Genomic DNA, 18,671 nt, shown 5'->3' with positions numbered 1-18,671 from the left:
GTTAGCTAAGTGTATCAACCCTGCCATTCCGTGCATGCCTAACTGTAAAACACAGAAGTAAAAACATAAAGATGATGTGTTGATTTTCCTAAAAAGCACATTTGGCCATCCCTCTGCTCACTGGTTTTGTTGTCTGGCACAGTGAACTTCTGAGCCTCCTGTTGCACAGAATAAAAAAATGTTTACTTTTATACACAGAGAATGGACAACTACACAAAATAAGTTTAACTTGTGCAATACACTTTAACTTTCCAGGAATCCTTTTCCTGAGGAAAACTATGGAAACACCATTGGCAATATCTGGTACTGTCCACAAAAATTTTCTGTGCCATTCTGTGAAGATGAAAAAAGGAGATGGAAACTGATACAGCTTTAAAACAAATGGGTTTGGATCTTGGCCTCAGAACTGATCAGAAACAGAAAATGGGCTGCTTATTACGTGCATTCCTTTTAGGGTTTACCCACAAGAAATATGTTTTTCCTGGAAAAAGCTGCTAAGCAGCTGGCAGAGAAAGCCAAGTGTTAAACTTTCTAAGAGGAACCACGTCTCTGGTCAGTCTGGTGGAAAGGGCTCAGCCAGGTGTAAAAGCAGTTTTTCCACTACTTGCTTCCCCAGATACTTCTTCACAAAATTCAGAGCATTCCCCTACTTTGATGAATTTAAACAAAAAATTAACTTAATTTTTGGTCACAACATTATCCAGTGCGGAGAACAGATAAGAATGAATGAAGATCAATATTTATCTTGAGCTACAACCTGTGATTCTGGTTAATTTGAATGTAAAACACCTTGCAGAGGGGAAAGGATTTATTATCTTTGTTTGTGTTTATGAAAATTTTGAAGAATATACTATCTTGAGAATATAAATTTCCCTTCAGTGCTTGTCCTGAAAAAATAGGGCCTCCTACACATTCTGAAGGTCTGAAAGGTAACTGGGACAGAGGGCAAAAATTCCAAGTATTTTATATAGCAATTGAATTGAAACTGTGGTCATGCTTTGTCACTTGTCGAAAAAAGTCAAGATATAGAAGAAAACCAATGCCAGAAATTTTAGTTTTGTGAAAGAGGCATCTTCACTGCTGAATTAACAAGGTAAACAGGAATAGGGTTAAAAAAAGTATTTTAAAAAAGTATTTAAATCAGACCTGTTTCTATCTAGACTTGCAGGATAACCTGTTAAATTAACAGCAGCACTGCTTCATATTTCAGTTTTGTAACAGGACCAGCAGAGGTGTGCAGGTTAGCATGCTTGCTGTGGTGCTTGTTCCTTCTTAACCTACTACCTTGATGTGCTCCTAAGGGCATAAGCCAGCCTGAAACACTTGCCTGATGACATTAGAAAATCTTTTTTTTAATTTCTAGCCCAGCAGAGCCACATGCACCCTGAACTCCAGGGCAGGCTCCACCACACACGTCTGTTATGCCACTTTCACACAGTCACAACTGTGTTAAATCAAAGCCAACTGATGTCCCAGCTGAAAGGCTGAGCAGCCCCACAGCAAAGCACCACTGCATTTGGGAATTGTTAATGTGCCATATAAACATTTTGCCTTCCAAAGCTACCATATATACCAGAATGTCAAAAGCAATTAGCGTAATGTGCACAGAAACACACAGAGAGAATATTCTCCAGTGAATTTCACTGTGCTGAGAGATGCAGGACAAGGGGAGATTCCCTTCCACGAATTCTCCCTGCCCATGGCAGGGGGTGGGAACTGGGTCATCTTCAAGGTCCCTTTCAACCCAAACCATTTTGTGATTCCATGAAATATATTGCTGTCTTAAATGAGAAAATATGCTGTGAAAGAACATTGCTTTTTTAGCCAGAGGTTTAAAAATTATAACAACTGCTTTGGTTTGATTTTAGTTTTTATGTTACAGGCTGATGGGAAAGGCGAAAAAGAAATGATGAAAAGGAGGGAAATACATGTAATTTCAGCATGAGAGCTACATAAATGACATTGCACAAATGGACTCCTACTCCTGGCAGAGATGAGTGTTCCCCCACAGGAAGGAATACACAAAGCAGTAAATTCTGTAATACAGGAATCAGCTCAGTGACTTATCACCTTCCTCCAGGGCAGCTGGGGTGAGGGTGAGTGCAAGTGAGCAAGCAATGCTGCTGAACTTGAGGGCTGGAACAGCTCTTCCAAAGGTTATTCTCAGGAGCTGGTACCTTCCCTCCTGGGCTACAGAAGAGCTGTGGCATTTGATCACATAAATGGCCACACTGGTCTGCAAATACCATGTTAAAGCCAAAAGCAAGAGCTGGAAAACAAACCCCAGCCCTGTCCAGCCAGTGAGCTCAGCATGGCCTTTGTACAGATGGGGAAGAGAAAACAGCTTTATCCCATAAAGCTGTAGAAAAGCTTAAATAAAAAACCACTGAATGTTTAAGAAGAAATAGTCCTAATTAATAGTAATAGAACAACATCTAGAGGAATAAACCCTGCTTGCTGGACGTCTGTAAACCCCTAGTCTCATATTTATTTGTGATGTAAAATAGGGAAAAAAACAACCCTACACAGTCAGAACAATTCCTCCATTCCCTTGCCATGTTCCCTCTGGCCTGCTCTGGCATTTCCAGCTGTGCTACCTGGCAGAAGGAGCAGGAGCAGGAACAGGGTCATGACTACTGTTAATTACAGGGCATCCAGCTCCACTTACAGAGTTTGGCATCGTCAGGCAAAGAGAGGAAAGTCACAAGGACAAGCATTCTCATTATTTTCCCAGGTCAGATTCCTCACTGGCTGTAAGCAATTAGAAAAAGATTCTGAAGAAGCACATCTAAGTAATGATGCAGATCCTGGTTTTTCCAGTGAATCTGGGAGGGAATAAAAAATCTGCCTGGTATGGCAGGGCTAAGCAATACCTCTGGAGTTACAGATGGTATTGCACAAATGATGAGCAGAGACGGATGAGCCTGGGTTCCTGCAGAGGCTGCATTTAGTCATCCACAAAAAGCCCCTTTGCATCAGCACCACAAGTCAGTGGTCAGATCTTCCACTTCCTGCTTCCCAAAGTGGGTCGGGAGCGTTCCCTAATCCCTGCTCCCTCACAGGCAGGGGCAGGGGCAGGCAGGAGCAGCAGCTCCCGGTGCTGGCACTGACTTTGTCACCAGAACACAGGGAATCGAGCATTGTGCTATGCACAAAGAAAAAGACATTTTCTTTTTTTGTCTCAGGGCATTCATTATTTTATCAAGCTGAAACACAATGCCCCTTTTCACCAGGATAATAATTGACAAATGCATTATTCCCCCATTCATTGCCTCAAAGCTGGAGTGAGTTAAAGCCCGCCTGAAAGAAATCCTCTTAAGCCTTCATGACCTGCTATTTTTACTGTTAAATTTCAAGCAATTAACATGGCTGTACCTTACAGGAAAATGACAAGCAAAACACTGTCTGTTTGCCCAGGAGCACATCCCTTAAGCACAGATATGCAGGAAGGCAGTGTGGCCTCTATCAACTCCACCTGGCACATGGAAAAGCCTACTGCAAATGTTCACAGCATAAAATCATAAATGCACTGTAATTCCCATTAGAAGATGTGTTTAGAACCTACATGCTATGATATTAATGATAATTATTAGCTAGGGACATCAAGATTCTTTCTTAAAAGCACCCAGACTAACAAAATGCACACTTGTATTCTAATAAACAATAAGCCCAGAGAACAACAAAAAGAAGACAGTTATAAGAGAACAACAGCAAAAAGAAGACAGTTCTAATCTGATTTTGCTGCCTGGACACTGATGCAGAAAAAAACATCAGACTTTGCAGCTTATTAAAGATTTTTAGTAATCTGACAGATATGCTCCCACAGAATGATAAATAAGTGAAGAAATGATAATGACTTGGGGTTTGTGGATGCCATTGCATACTTCTTTCCTTTTTTGTTTTTTTGCAAGGAAACTGGTGACATAGTGGTTTTCACAAAAAGATATGAAGATTTCAGAAATCTGAGCAGCAACAACATTTTGTGGCATGTATTGACAGTGGAATTGGAAGAAGGGCTTCTCCACTCTATTGCACACTATTTAAAAAGGCTGCATCAATCTAGCAACTTTTAGGCTGCCAAGTCAAAATACTGGCAGAGGCAAGAATGAATTACAACCAACCAGACCTCCAAGGCACAGGTGTTTCCTCTGCCTTTCCACATGGGTCTTGCTAATCCCCTGCCGTGCCACGGGGAGGTTTTTCCGCTGCCCTGCAACACGCTGTGGAAAACAGGATTCAGCAGCGAGGGGCTGGAGCAGAAAAGCACATGCAGAGCATTCCCATGACCTGCCACAGCCTGTGGAAATCACTGCGTGCACCAGAGCATGAGGAATGACTGAAATGTTTCATGTCCACACTGCTGCTGCTCAGCTCTTCAAATGTGCTTCAGCAATGGGTAAGGAGTGCCTATGACCTCAGTGCTGCTATCACAGAAACCACAAACACTGTGGAGGTATATCTGAAGGGAAAAAAATTAAAAAATATATTTTTCACAGTTTTTAGGCCAAATTCCTGTTTTCAGATGAAACTTTTGGGTATTTCTGCCTAAACCACCTTTGCTGATATTGAAAAGCATCTTTCCTCATATGACATGTTCTAAATAGGAAGAAAACCCCTCAGGGTTCATTGGGAATTAGGTTGCCAAATGTTTTAGGGTTGCTGGAAAGTACAGAGGAGAAATATAAATAGGTTAAAACGCAAGAAGGATAATGTTTGCTCACTCAGGCTTTCAGCACATACCAGGGACAAGCATTCTAAGAGAGAGGAGAGGAAAAGGAGGGCACAAGCAAGCCTTGACTAGCTGCCAGTCAAAAACCAACCACATTCACACTGAGCATGAAAAAATCCCACAGGGATCTGAAACCTTTCTGCTTCCCCACATCAGAGCAGAGACATCCCACCTCCCCCACAGTGACCCACACATTACCTGTGGCATCAAACACAATGGGCTGGCAGTTCCTGTTGGAGTTCCAGCTGCACTTGAGCACCTGCCCTCCCTCTACGATGTTGTGCTGGCTAGTGTTGGCTTTGGGAGCTCCCACCAGAAGATATGTCCTGCAGGAAAAAGAAGAAGCAGAACACAAAAAACCTTTAAACACCTGTTTAAAAGATTTATTTGTTCCCATTCTAATTACATATTTTAAATATATTTTAAAAGGTTTCAACAGCTAAGGCACAGCTGTTATAACTTTATGACATAAAGCAGAAGTCTTGCCTGCTCTAACCTAAATCCAACTCCAACTACTCTCAGTTAGCGAAATTCATATGAGGTTCTCTTTTCTGCATGAAAAAAAAAAATCACCAAAAGAAGAGAGAAAAAAGATATGACAAATTTAAAGTACCCAGGTCTCCTTAGGATTGTATTTTAAATGAGAGAAACACCTTTCATATTATTCTTTTTTCCTTCCAAAAATACGTACGTGCACAGCAGAAGAGGAAATTGTGCACTTCTGTACTTTACGAAAGCCATCAGGTGGCATAATTTCTGTTAATTTCGTGAGTAAGGGTAATTCAGGGAAGTCAGTCAGAAATGGAAACAACGTACAAACAAAGCAGCAGCGGGCTGGGAGCTCAGCGTGTCCTGAACGTGATGAGTCAGCCCTGCCTGAGTGAGGGCTCTGGCAAAAACAACACCCGAGTGCCAGCCACCCCGAGCCACAGATCTGCATGCTGATGAATCCTCACCCACACTCACTGCACACTCATCACTTCCCTATCAGCATCTGCTGTGCCTTTCTGCATCCCTGCCTCTGCAGACACTTGCTGGGTGCCCCCCAGCAGGAACTGCCTGCACTCTGTTCCTGCACGGGTGGCAAAATTCAGAAGTGCCAAAGGAGCAAACAGACTGAACAAGGCTCTTGCAGGAGCCCCAGCACCTCTGAGACCCACTTGACACATCAGCACTTGACTGAGAGAGTCAGTGTGAAGCATGAAGTCAAAATCAAGTGCTTCCTTTCGTCAGTGAGCCTGCTCTGCCTCTTCCCTTGGCACTGCTGAAGAGGGAACGCAGCCTGCAGGAGCAAGTCTTGTCAGGCACTACAGTTCTCTGGTTTGGAAGCTGGCTTAGCTGAACAAGCTGCAGGACTGGTTGGGGAGAATGTCTACAGGCAGGCAAAGCCAGGCTTATCAAACTGGCTCTGGTTTTCAGAGCCATCCCCAGGCTCCTTTCCAGTAAAGAGATAAGCATAGGTGTAAACATGCAGCACCTCATCAAAGCTCAGTTTGCATGAAGACGTACCACTTTTCAACCTGTGTGAATTTTCAGAACCTTAAAAATGTCCTGGCATGGACACTGATAGAAAATCCAGGCTAGTTGGCAATCCATTTGTTTTCCCTATTTGCCATTCTTAGACTGTCTAGATTTTTAGAGCAGGAATTTGAAACACTTTAATCACTTAAAATCAGCTCTCTGGGCAGAACAGAAAGGCTTAAAAATGAACATCATAATGCCAAGTAAAGAAACATATCAATTATTATAATTACAATCTATTAAACAAGTGGTAGCTTACTTCCCATTTTACTCTTGTACCACTGACTTTTGAGAAGTCCCCCAAATGAAGCATTTGTTTAAAAGATTTATTCATTCCCATTCTAATTATATATTTTAATTTTTTCTTAGGCTAATATTTGTGGTGAGGTTTATTAAACAGGAATATAGGAATCATTTTTGTGGCTCCACAAAGGTCTTTTCCCCAAATAAAAAAAAATGCACTTTCATCATCAGAGACCAAGCAAGTAGACTTTGTCACTGCTCTAATAATAATATGCAAATTACCCGAATTCTTAGAAGTCTCTAATCCACATACTTTGGGAAAGAGGGAATAGAGGGACAATTGTATTTCCATGGGAATACACCAGCTATGCTTTAGAGTATTGCCAATTTCCTGAATCATGGTCCTGAACCATCCACCCCAATGCTGGGGCAACACTACGAGTGTTCTGGCACCTCTAGTTGATTTTCCAGGGATTTCCATGGGCAACAAAGAAACTGGGCCTTCCCTGGAGGTGCATCCTGGACTATCAAGTGCAGCAGAGGGTTTGTGAGAAACCTGTTTCATTTGTTAAGGAGCTGTGCTCCTATGAAAGCTGTGCCCACTATCAGGCACCCGGACACAACACCACCACTTCTACTCCTGGAATGGGACTTTCACTCTGGATTTCTAAATATGCTTCAGTTTGGCATCCAGCAGGTCAAAATAGACTGTGAAACAGCAGCCTGAGCATTCAGGAACTACCAGCATGCCTTTGTTGTCAGGCTAGGCAATCCAAACAGCTTTAGCCCAAGGAAACTGACTTAATCTCTGGTACTGATGTATAAAACAGGTGATGAATGAAAGCTCTAAAACAGGTGATGAATAAAATCTCTCCAAAGCAAAAAGAAAGGCATAGGAACCACGTCACACCCCATACGCCTGGACACTGCATACAAGTATTTCTGGCTATTTCAGGAGGAAAAATATCAGTGTCCATAGGCATAAACTGAAAACTGAACACCACGAGAGCCTGCTCCTGTGAAAGTTGCAGAGCTACTTGGGTCAATTACAAACTTTAATGCAAAATAAAGTGAAGAGCTTAGCAGGTACAAACAAAATTTTAGTGATGACAAACAAACAAAAAAAACCCCAAACAAACAAGGAGAGTATTCCCTTTGAAATATACAGAAGCTTTTCGCACTGCCTGACAACCACACTGTTTTCTTTAACAGCAGTGCACTTGGAGGTCAATAGTTCTTATAAAAATAATGGAAAGCTTCCAAATAGTGATTTCATGGAGAGCTGTGTCACATAATTCCTTATCAGAAAGCAAGGAAGAAAGTTTATTACATCCATTTACCAGTCTCTTGATAACTCTGCAGCCACACATGTGGACTCAAAAATAAAGGGCGGGACAAAAATAGAAGCTTTTTTTTCTTTTAGTACCAAGACTTAAGATAGCAGAGAAAGATGGTGCAACGTGTGCAAGTTAAGACAGGATGGCTTCTAATATATGTAGGTAATAAAAAAAATGCAAACAAAGCTAGATGATGTAGTACAGAAAGACTTGCTCAATAGCTGTACAATTTGCTTATAAAGTTTCACAAGCTAAAGATTAAGGGGGGAGAGAGAATATCCCTTCAGCAGGATGAAAGCCAGCAGCTTTTCCAATCTTACAGCCCTTAAGATGGGAGAGGAGTGGGGGGAAGCGACAAAAGCTGGGTGTTACTGTAGCCCGCATTTCAGAGCCAGAGCCTGATTCATTCTGGCAACGCCGAGTGAGCGAGGCGAGGATTCAAAGGTCTGAAACGCAACAGCGACGGCACACTGCCTAATCTTTAACATGAAACGGGAACCTATTCAGGAAGCAGACGTGGAGAGAGCTTACATGGAACTTTTCCCTCTCCAGACTCCTCGGTGACTCGCACAGACTCACCACTATTCAAACACAGCACTCCCGCAAAGCACACTCAAGGAGAGAACAGCAGATCTCCTGAAACGCCACGGCACGCACCTCCAGGAACCAAAACACCACAACTACATCTTTCCACGCCGTATTTATCACCACCATCATTTGCGTGAGACCGGGCTATGCAGAGAATCCCGCAGCACAAGGTTCGTGCCCCGCCGGAGTGGTGTGGCGTCCCGGCCCCAGAGCCGCCCCAGCGGGGCCGGGATGCGGAGCGGTCCTGCTGGGGACAGACACCGGCTCCATCCCGCTCCGGGGCCTCAGCAGAGCCGCGTCCCCCCGAGAGCCGCCCCAGCGGGGCAGGGATGCGGAGTGGTCCTTGTTGGGCACCGACACCGGCTCCATCCCCGCTCCGGGGCCTCAGCAGAGCCGCGTTCCCTCCGAGAGCCGCCCCGGCCCGCCTGCCACAGAGGGAGCGGGGGCAGCTCCGCATCCTCCGCCCGGCTCCCGGCCGGGACAGCGCCGCTCCGGGCTCGGCGGGGCAGGACGGGGCGGGACGGGACGCGCACTTACGAGAGCGGGTCGGGGGCGAAGAAGTCCACGGCGAAGCCGAAGTAGCTGCCGGCCGGGCCCGAGTAGACGGCCGGGCGCTCCACGTCCAGGTTGAAGGCGCTGCCCGGGGCCAGCGCGGCGCCCAGCAGCAGCAGCAGCAGCGGCGGCGGCGGCAGCAGCATCGTGGCCCGGCCGCGCTGCTCCGCGGGCGCGGCTCTGCCGGGACGCGCCGGCCCCGCGTTTCCCGCGGCGGGGCGGGGAGCGCAGCGCAGCCACTTCCCCTTTCTGGCCGGGACGGGGGCGGCAGGAAGGAGAGGCGGCATCATGTGGTGCCGGGGGCGGGCCCTGGCCGCTCCGAGCCCGGGACGCCGCTCTCGCTCTCTTCCGCCGGGAGCGCTCGGCCCGGCACGGCACGGCCCGGCACGGCACCCGCGGAACTGCGCTCGCTCCAGGCATCCCGCTCTCATCTCCGCCCGAGCCGAAGGCTGGAGGAAAGTCAAGGAAAACATTTCTTGTGACGGTGGTGAAGCCCTGGAAGTGCCCAGAGAAGCTGCCCCGTCCCTGGAAGTGTTCAAGGCCAGGTTGGATGGGGCTTGGAGCAACCTGGGATAGTGGAAGGTGTTCCTGCCCATGGCACGGGGTGGATAAGATGGTCCTTAAGGTCCCTTCCAGCACAAACCATTGTACCATCCTATGAAGGAGTGCTAGAAATTTGAAGAGTGCGAGACATCCGTGTGTGGTCTTAGCAAGTCTGTTTGGCGAACCAGTCTTCTACCAAGTCTGAAGTCTCTTACCAAGACTGTTTCTGAACCAGTCTTTCAGGAAAGCTGCTAAGCAAAGAGTGAAGGGAGTGCCAATGTGGACACGGCCATGGAGGTAAAAAAAAACCAAAACAAAACAAAAAACCAACAAACAAACAAACCAAAAAAACACACCACCCTGATTTTCAAACACATAGGCTATTAAATGAAGAAGTTTTAAATTCCAGGGTCGCAGCAGCAGGCACAAGGCTGGAAAGAGGGAAACTGGAAATCCTCCCTGATGGAGGTCTCTGTTACTGTTGCACCCCTGCACTGCCCACCTAAGGAAGAATCACCCGGTGCAGCCCCAATCTCCTCAGTTGCACTTTGTAGCTCTTGTATCATCTCTCACTAATAACATTTTAGCGCTGTCATCCTGGCTCAGTCAGCTGCAGCCTTGTCCTCCTCAGCCCCTATGAGAGTTCAATATCTGCTGAATACAGCAGTGTCTCAGGTAAAAGAAAACATGCTGAACACCTACAAAGAGCAATTAATTCATATTAATTTGTACAACATAGCAGGACTGGAGTTTATTGCCACCAAAAGTCTAAACTTTTTGCGTTCCTCATTGTGAGCATGATAAAAAGTTACAAAACAAGTAATGATGTTTCAAGCCCTAAATAAAAGTTAAAAAATCCTTACATATTTACCAAGGGGCCAAATTAGTTTAACAGGAATCTCAAAACATTTCCACAATAAGCAGAGGAAAATCCAAAGAACCACCAGCTACTCCTGTGTTCCATTTGCTTGCCCTTGCGGTTATCATTTCTTCAGAAACCCTCTTAAAAATTCTATCAAGAAGGGGAGTTCCTATACATAAACTTGATACTTGTTGCTGATTTTTCTAACTTTGCTGCCTCAGCAGGTTAAAAAAAAAAACAAAAAACACGGAACCAAACAAATACAAACTCCACATTTTTTATTGTTATTTACTGTTGTTATCTCAGAACTTTTATACTGCAGACCTGATCAAAGCAAAACTGCAGATGAGTTAATAAGTTTCCAAACTCTAGTAAATAGGGCAATAAACCAAAGGAGTAGTTTATGAGTAGTTTGATCAGTAACTAACTAAGGGAAAAGGAGGATTGATTTTCTCCACTTGGTTGCATAACCTCACAACATCACACAAGCAGTGAAGCATAAGTTATCTTTAAGATATTAGAATTTTTTTTTACCAAATTATCAGTTTTGGCTTCCTAGGGACTGTATAACCTCACAACGTCACACAAGTAGTGAAGGGTAGGTTATCTTTAAGATATTAGATTTTTTAACCAAATTATCAGTTCTGGCTTCCTAGGGACTGCATAACCTCACAACATCACAAAAGCACTGAAGGATAAGTTATCTTTACGATACAAGTTTTATTTTTTTACCAAATGATTAATTTTTTTTTCCTACGGACTGTATAACCTCACAACATCACACAAGCAGTGAAGCATAAGTTATCTTTAAGATACTAATTTTTTTTTACCAAATGATCCATTTTTTTCTTATGGACTGTATAACCTCACAACGTCAAGAATAAGTTATCTTTAAGATACTAGAATTTTTTTTACATATGATCAATTTTGGCTTCCTAGGGACTGTATAACCTCACAATATCACAAAAGCACTGAAGGATAAGTTATCTTTAGGACACTAGACTTATTTTTTACCAAATGATCAATTTTGACTTCCTAGGGATTGTATAACCTCGCAACATCGCACAAGCAGTGAAGCATAAGTTATCTTTAAGATACTAATTTTTTTTACCAAATGATCAGGTTTTTTTTTTTCTTATGGACTGTATAACCTCATAGTATCAAGAATAAGTTATCTTTAAGATACTAGAATATTTTGACCAAAAAAATTCCTAGGGACTGCATAACTTCACATCCTCACACAAGCACCGAAGGTGAAGTTATCTTTAAGATACTAGAATTTTTTTTACATATGATCAATTTTGGCTTCCTAGGGACTGTATAACTTCAAAACATTGTGCAAGCAGTGAAGAATAAGTTATCTTTAAGATACTAGAATGTTTTTGCCAAAAACATTCCTAGGGACTGTATGACCTCACAACACCAGACAAGCAGTGAAGGATAAGTTATCTTTAGGACACTAGACTTATTTTTTGCCAAATGATCAATTTTAGCTTCCTGGGGACCGTATAACCTCTCAACATCACACAAGCAGTAAAGCATAAGTTATCTTTAAGATACTAGAATTTTTTTTTACCAAATGATCAATTTGGGCTTCCTAGGGACTATGCAACCTCACAACATCACATAATCAGCAAAGGATAAGTTATCTTTAAGACACTAGATTTTTTTTTTTTTTCTTTTTACCAAATGATCAATTTTGGCTTCCTAGGGACTTTATAAGCTCACAGCATCACACAGGCAGTGAAGAATAAATCATCTTTAAGATACCAAACTTTTTTTTACATATGATCAATTTTGGCTTCCTAGGGACTGGCTGTGCAGCACTTCTTGCTGTCGGAAATTGCAAAGCCGGCCCATAGGAGCGACTCAGAGTCAGGGGCACTCATCCCTCATCCCAAAGGCTTTCCTCCCTCTGTTGGGGTTGTTGTTTCGCAGCTGTCCCGTGCCCCTTTGGGCTGCCCAAGGCGAGGTCTCTCCCGCTGCCCTGACTCAGCACAGCTCCGCTCCAGGCACTGAGTCACGGCGGAAGCGGCGGCGCTGCTGTCTGGCCCGAATTCCCAGCACGATCGGAGTCGGGCAGTCTAGACAGCCCCCGAGGCGAGCCACAGCTCCCTATATGGCATCACAGCCCCCAGCCGCCACGTGGGAAAAGAAAATGAAGTGTGCAGGCTTGGGATGCGCTTCTGATCAGAGCCAATCTTACTGGAAGTGAAGGAAAGTGCTTTCTGTTGCAGGAGAGGCTGAGGGATTGATTCCATCGCTTGCATCGAGCTGCCCTGGCTTGCAGGGTATCTGACAGAGATATTGAGGTATGTGTCTGACAGAATCCTGGACAGAAGAGTGAAAGTCAAACCCAGACTTTGCTCTTTATGCAGAGCAGCAAACACCCTTCCAGTGAGGATGTGATTTTCTTCCCTAGTTGGTTCAGTTCTCAGCGTGACTAACAAATAGATAAGGAGCAGCCAATGAGATCACAGTGCACAATGTAAACAAGTTAATTATGTGTTTCCATATTTACTTGTTACCTGTAGCTTTCGGTTCTCAGGCTAAGATAATCCAGTGATGAAAACCAACAACTGAGAAGTGGGCAGGACCCGGATTCCTTCTAAGCCACCAAACTTTTTGCCTGTATTTGAAAGAGAACAGATCAAACTCATTATTTCTCTTACAAGTTACTGGTCTTGTTAGTTTTTATTCACACAACAAGCTGTTAACACAACTGAATTAAACTTTACAAGATGCAAAGCACTTTTGGTAGGCAGGTATTATTTTTTTCTATTCCTCAGTTTCCAGCCTGTGACAGAGTATTTCAGAATGTTTTCCTTTGAGTCTCCACCTCAGGACATGAAAGGCAGCAGCAAAATGAATATCTGGAGCAAAAAAAGCATCACCATTCATTTGTTCATGGAGACAACCATTACTGACCCAGAAAAGCCTTCATCAATGTGAGAGTTTTAGTAAATATTTTGCTCTCCTGCCATCCAGACGTTTGGACTTTTCAAGAGGTTTAACTGCTCTGAAGAGAATTTTAACAAGTAACTCAGTTTCTAACAAGGCAGTGGAAAACAAAGTAAAAGATGGACTTCACATATTAGTTTGCTTCATTCAGTTTGTCCTTTTTTATTTCTATTTTGTTTGATAATATCTTTGATATCCACTGAGAAAAATCAAACATTACATCTGAAAACTGTGGAAGCATTAAGTGGTGAAACACAAGGAAACCACTAGAGATGTTTAGGCTTGATTTGCTCTATGAGCAATTCTCATCAGCCAGATCTCATTCTGCTGGTAGCAAAAGCTGTCCTTAGCCCGGGGCTATGGGGCAATGTTTTCACAACAAGGGTATGGCTACATTTGTTGAAGCAGCTCCTAGCACGGAGTCTGAGATCTCCCAGATCAAAGGAAGTGAGCTGTACCAGGTTTTTATCTGATTTGCTCAATACCGATAGCTGTGTTACTCCAGCGTTAGTCAAAGTCTTTCTGCAATACCCTTTTGGTGTTTTATAGAGTGCTCATTACTCATCAGGCCTTTTTTTAAACATTAGGATTTCATAGGACCAAATTCAGGGAACAGCACTGCTTGATTTACCCAAGGATTCATATTTCTTCAGTCTGACAAAGTTGGTCATTATAAATCACATGTGACTCAGTTTTTGCTTCACAAAGCACTTCAGCAGATTACCAAACAAATCCAGATACTGCACAGTAACACCCCCAAAGACTTAGATATTTTTAGAAGATATTTTTAAAGAGTATACTTCCCCCCTAGGAAAAAAAAAATAAAACCATCAAAACTTTGACAGGAAATAATGCAATAAGAGAGAAATGGATCAGGACAAGACCCAAACAACAAGCTCCATAATCTCTGCACCATCTCCCTGAAAATCTTTTCATAATATGTGTGCATGTAGAAGATGTAACAGAGACAAAAGCTAAATATCACCCTGCCCTGTTAAGGAAGAGGGTGTGGGAACACACCAGCCCAGAGGGAAGTCACCACACCTATCCCAGAAAGAGTGCAGTGCCCTTGGGTAATTGCAGTGATGGAACTTCCAGGAGAGAGCCATGGAAATATGGGGCTCTTGGGGCTTCTGGTGGGAAAGGTCTCAGGAAATTCTAAGAAGGGGATGGGGAGAATTTGCTAATCTAGAGAGCATGATGGAACTGGCTTTGTGCCCCTAGAGTGGGAAAAGAGATGAAGCATTGAAATCATCAGGCTGTGCACTTGTCTCCCATGGAATATTGTATTGTGAATGAAAGTTCTGTACTTCTGCTTCTCCCATCCCATTGAAATGTCTGACCTGGCACAGCAGCCCATGAGATGGAAAGCTCCAGCTCCCATGTGAGTTACTCCTGCAGTCACTGTTCCTTTACAGGCCAATTCCTTTACACAGAACAGCACCTGGAGCTGCACTTCTTCCGGATCCACCCTTCTGCCCGTATCCAGCACAGCTTGGAAACACACACCAGTCACAATGAACACTGGAGTGCTAACAGTACTTGATTAAACACAGAACTATCCCTCCCATCTCTTCATCACTCCCTCCTCCACTTCCTTCTGCCTTTCCATGAAGGAAGGTCCATTGCTTGCTGGGTGCCATGAATTTTAATTCTACCTTTTTACATTCACAAGAATCCTCTAGAACATGCTGCTTTTATGCAGTCCCCTGAAAGTGAGGAAGAGATTTATTTATTCTACCATCAATCTTCCTTTTTCTTCTTTTGCCAGCCACTGTTTTCATACTAATTTAAGTAATGTCATTTCTGCTGAGTCCGCCATCCATGGCAAGTGTGCACCAGGTTTTATTTAGAAAGTGGAAGTGCCTATGTCTGTCAGAAATTCTTGTGGAGCACTATTCTGCTGGGACAGAGTGAAACAGAGCACTTCCCCTCACACAGGCTCTATAGGCACAGAAGATGGGTCACTTTCTAGTTTATTTCCATTTATGGAAAATTTCCAGATGACAAGAGGCATTTCCTAGGTTTCTTGCATTCTTGACTGCTTCTGATTACACAGAAATACCAGAGACCACTGCTTCCTGTTGTATCCCTGAGATATTGTTATCCCTGTCTTTAGGGTAAATCATCTCCTATTTAGTACAAATGACAGCTTCTTATGTACAACTTTGGAATCATTCCCCCAAACTTTCTAGTTTTTTTCTATGTTTTCTGTCAACTTTCTGGGGTTTTTATGTTTTTTTTTTCATCATGCATTTTCAAAGCAATCTAGCAAGGCTCAGACTCACAGAGCAGTCTGTTAGTTTTTTAACTGATCATTCCAGGCACATAATGCCACATCTGCCTTGAAGCATCTGTCCTCCAGTGCTCCTGTATTACAGTAATGCTTCCACATTCCTGCTGAAGGATTTGGAACAAAAACAAGCTGAAAACTTTCAAATTCCCTGGAAAGGAATAATTCTTCAGGCTTCTCTGTGCTAAGTAACAAGCTCAGGCTTTAAGCGTGTTGAAGACTTAGATAACAAAATAATAACAGGATGTAGAGCAAGTAGGATTGAAAGGCAGTGGAGGAATAAAGTAGAAACAAATTCCTTTGTATCCAATTCTCTGAGTATTGTTTTACTCAAACACAAAAGCTCTAAAAGATGGTAATAACATGACTGATACTGAGATATTTCCTTCCTCTTGTTCCTCAAGATGCATTTCAAATGTTTGAGCCCAGGCGTTTTCCACGTTGATATGCCTGCTCCAGCCTCTTGCCTTCAGAATGCACCTTCCCACCTTACAGAATGCCCCAACTTCCTCCCTCTTCCCTGAGCAGAAATGCCCCTTTCTCCCCAAAGAACCCAACTCCCCCTCACCTTGAAGCCATGATCTTTTGATCCACTGTGTCCAAGGAATACTGTCCTGCCTGCCATTAATATTAAACCAAAGCATGTCCTTATCTATAAAACACTGTACATTGGTGACCATGCCATTGCTGAGTAACATAACAAAAACCTCCCTCAAGGAATAAAACTAAACATAGACCAAGACATAATCAGACAATTCTAACAGAGGGTTCGGCCAGGGCAGTGAGGGCTGGGGGTGTTTGGTTTGTTTTCAAATTTGTACTATTTGCTTCTAAGCCATCAGCCTGCCCTGCCAGGGGTCACTCCAGCAGAGTTTCAGCTGGGCACTGCTGGTCAAAGAACTATTTTTGCATCCATCAAACAGAAGTTAATGCTGACAACAGTTATCAGTGGTGGAAACCACAGACACTTCCATGCCCTGAATAAAGAGCACATTTAAGCTTTTCCCTTTTTGCCCTCTTGGGGGAAGATTCCTCATTCCACTGGTCCTGGCTGCCCGCACATACAAAGAATGGGCAATTATTCCTGTGCAGCAACTGCTGTGCAGAGCTGGAACTTGGTATTTCTGTGTGGAAGGCACTGTGTGGGAGCTGCCATGTACAGAATACAGACATCCATTGACAAGAAAATGACTGAAGAGCTCATGGTGTAGGGCTGATAGTGCTGACCGAGTGCAGCTCTGCCACCTCCCAGGTGCTTATTCAAGGAAATAGCTCACAACAGTGAGACCCTTACAGTTTACAGCTCCCTCTAATTTTGACTTCAGTCTGTCAGGCTTGTAATTTTTGCTCTACTCCTTCTGACCAGCTTTCCTAATCCTCCTTGTCTCCATTTGATAAACAAACCACTGCAATGTTTGGAGACACCTTAGGGAAGCACAGTGCTGAGGACACTATGCCTTGCTCCAGGCCTGTGCAGGGGGTCTAGCTGATATGGATTAGAGAGGTCAGTCAGAAGAGCCTCCATTCCCCTGTGTTTATACTCAGCAGAGAGAAAAGACAGCAAAACAAAGTGATGAAGAATGAAGATTAAAGGTTTCTTACCTGGAAACTTGGCTGTCATCTGATTTTAAGGAGGCATTAAGTTGCAACTGTGGAATTTTTGAAGTAGAAGTCAATTTTTTTTTTCTGAAGCAATCTACTGCTCCCAAATGAAAGAACTAAAGTACCTGTAATGTTAGAGATGGATAGAAAACAGTGACCAAACTACCACATCCTCTTTGATCCCATCTCTGCCTGCCTTGTGTGCAGAGCACAAGAAGGGAAACCAAGGGAATGAAACAGAAGTGGAGGTGGAACATGAAGAGGACAAAAATTCTCCTAGAAGAGCAATCCTGTCAAAATGCATTGTAGAGGCTTGAGAAATAAAAGTTACAAGCTGATTTCCTGCTGGAGATGTGCTACATCCATATTATGTGCTGACAGACAGTTTCATTCAAGCACAAGGGTGCAGCCTCCACAGAACACATTTCCCTAATGGCTCATGGTATAAAGAACATTGTTTTGCCTTGGGAAACTTCTACAGTAATTTGCTTATCTTTTTCCTTCCGTATTGCTTCTGCTTTTTTCCCTTTTCTGAAGGCTTTCTTTTCTATGGTTTCTTTCTTTAATTTAGGAGTCTGTCTCATTTCTGAAGTCTGATAGAGGCATTCCCTGAGTTACCCAAAGTTTTAAACCAGCCTTGCTCAAATTTAGGTCCAAATGTATTACAACACTACATTTTCAAGCACAAATGTAGGATAAAGAGATTACCTCCGAGGTCTCTTTCCCTAAACACAGATGAGATGCTGCTGCTGCTATTTTGTGATTGAAAGAACTGATTATTTTTGGCATTCATTTCAATAATGTGCTATGAAGGAGCCTATTGTGGTCACATATTAGGGCTCTAACATCATAAATGAATAAAACATCTTGGCCTTATTGCTAACACCAGCAACAGCTGCTCTCTGTAAAAAGACAGAGCATCCATTGAAAGGAAGAAGTGTGACAAGCAAAGCCAAGGTCACTTCCAAGCCTGCAATACCAGTGTGGGGGAAAAAGAAAAGGGTCATGTGCACATATCACAGTAAAAGCACTGCAAGTGATCACAGCTCCAAAAATTACACCTGGTACCTAACCAGTAGCAAAGACTTCATTCATGAAACATTTGCTTCATAAAAGATTCTGCTTATTAGAAGCCCATTTATAGCAAAAAAATCAAGTATGTTAAGAGAAAGCTTCTAATTTTGAAAAAAACCCTCCTGTTTCAAGCACTGAAGTGCATCAAGATTTTGTGTTTTCCACAAGTGAAATACATCAGCTTCTCTTTTTACACCACCCTTCTCTATTTGGCATTAAGTCAAAGCAAAGCACAGGATATGTCTTCCTGGAAGAACCCAAGCTAGCAGGAGTCATGTTCCAAACAAGATGTAAGAGGAGTTTCCAAAAGTTGGTTAGAAAATCAAGGGAATGTGCTCTGAAGAGAAAGATACCACAGGCTCCATC

The 18,671-nt window shown here is 43.3% G+C and overlaps 1 protein-coding gene across 1 annotated transcript in view; it reads right to left on the bottom strand.

Annotated features, from left to right (window-relative positions):
• ITGAV (integrin subunit alpha V) overlaps positions 1–9,220 on the bottom strand; it is a 47,931-nt gene extending 38,711 nt beyond the window's left edge. Inside the window, exons 1-2 of the mRNA XM_064717785.1 lie at positions 8,956–9,220; positions 4,928–5,055 (exon numbers count right to left, since the gene is read on the bottom strand). Of these exons, the coding sequence (XP_064573855.1) occupies positions 4,928–5,055; positions 8,956–9,116 (289 nt within the window). The 5' untranslated portion in view covers positions 9,117–9,220. The remainder of the gene's footprint in view (positions 1–4,927; positions 5,056–8,955) is intronic.
• Between the last annotated feature and the right edge of the window lie 9,451 nt (positions 9,221–18,671).

Source organism: Zonotrichia leucophrys, chromosome 7 (genome assembly GCF_028769735.1).
Source record: "Zonotrichia leucophrys gambelii isolate GWCS_2022_RI chromosome 7, RI_Zleu_2.0, whole genome shotgun sequence".
In the NCBI taxonomy this organism is placed as follows: Eukaryota; Metazoa; Chordata; class Aves; order Passeriformes; family Passerellidae; genus Zonotrichia; species Zonotrichia leucophrys.
Note: the sequence above shows the minus strand (reverse complement) of the source record. Positions and strands in the feature narration are given on the sequence as shown.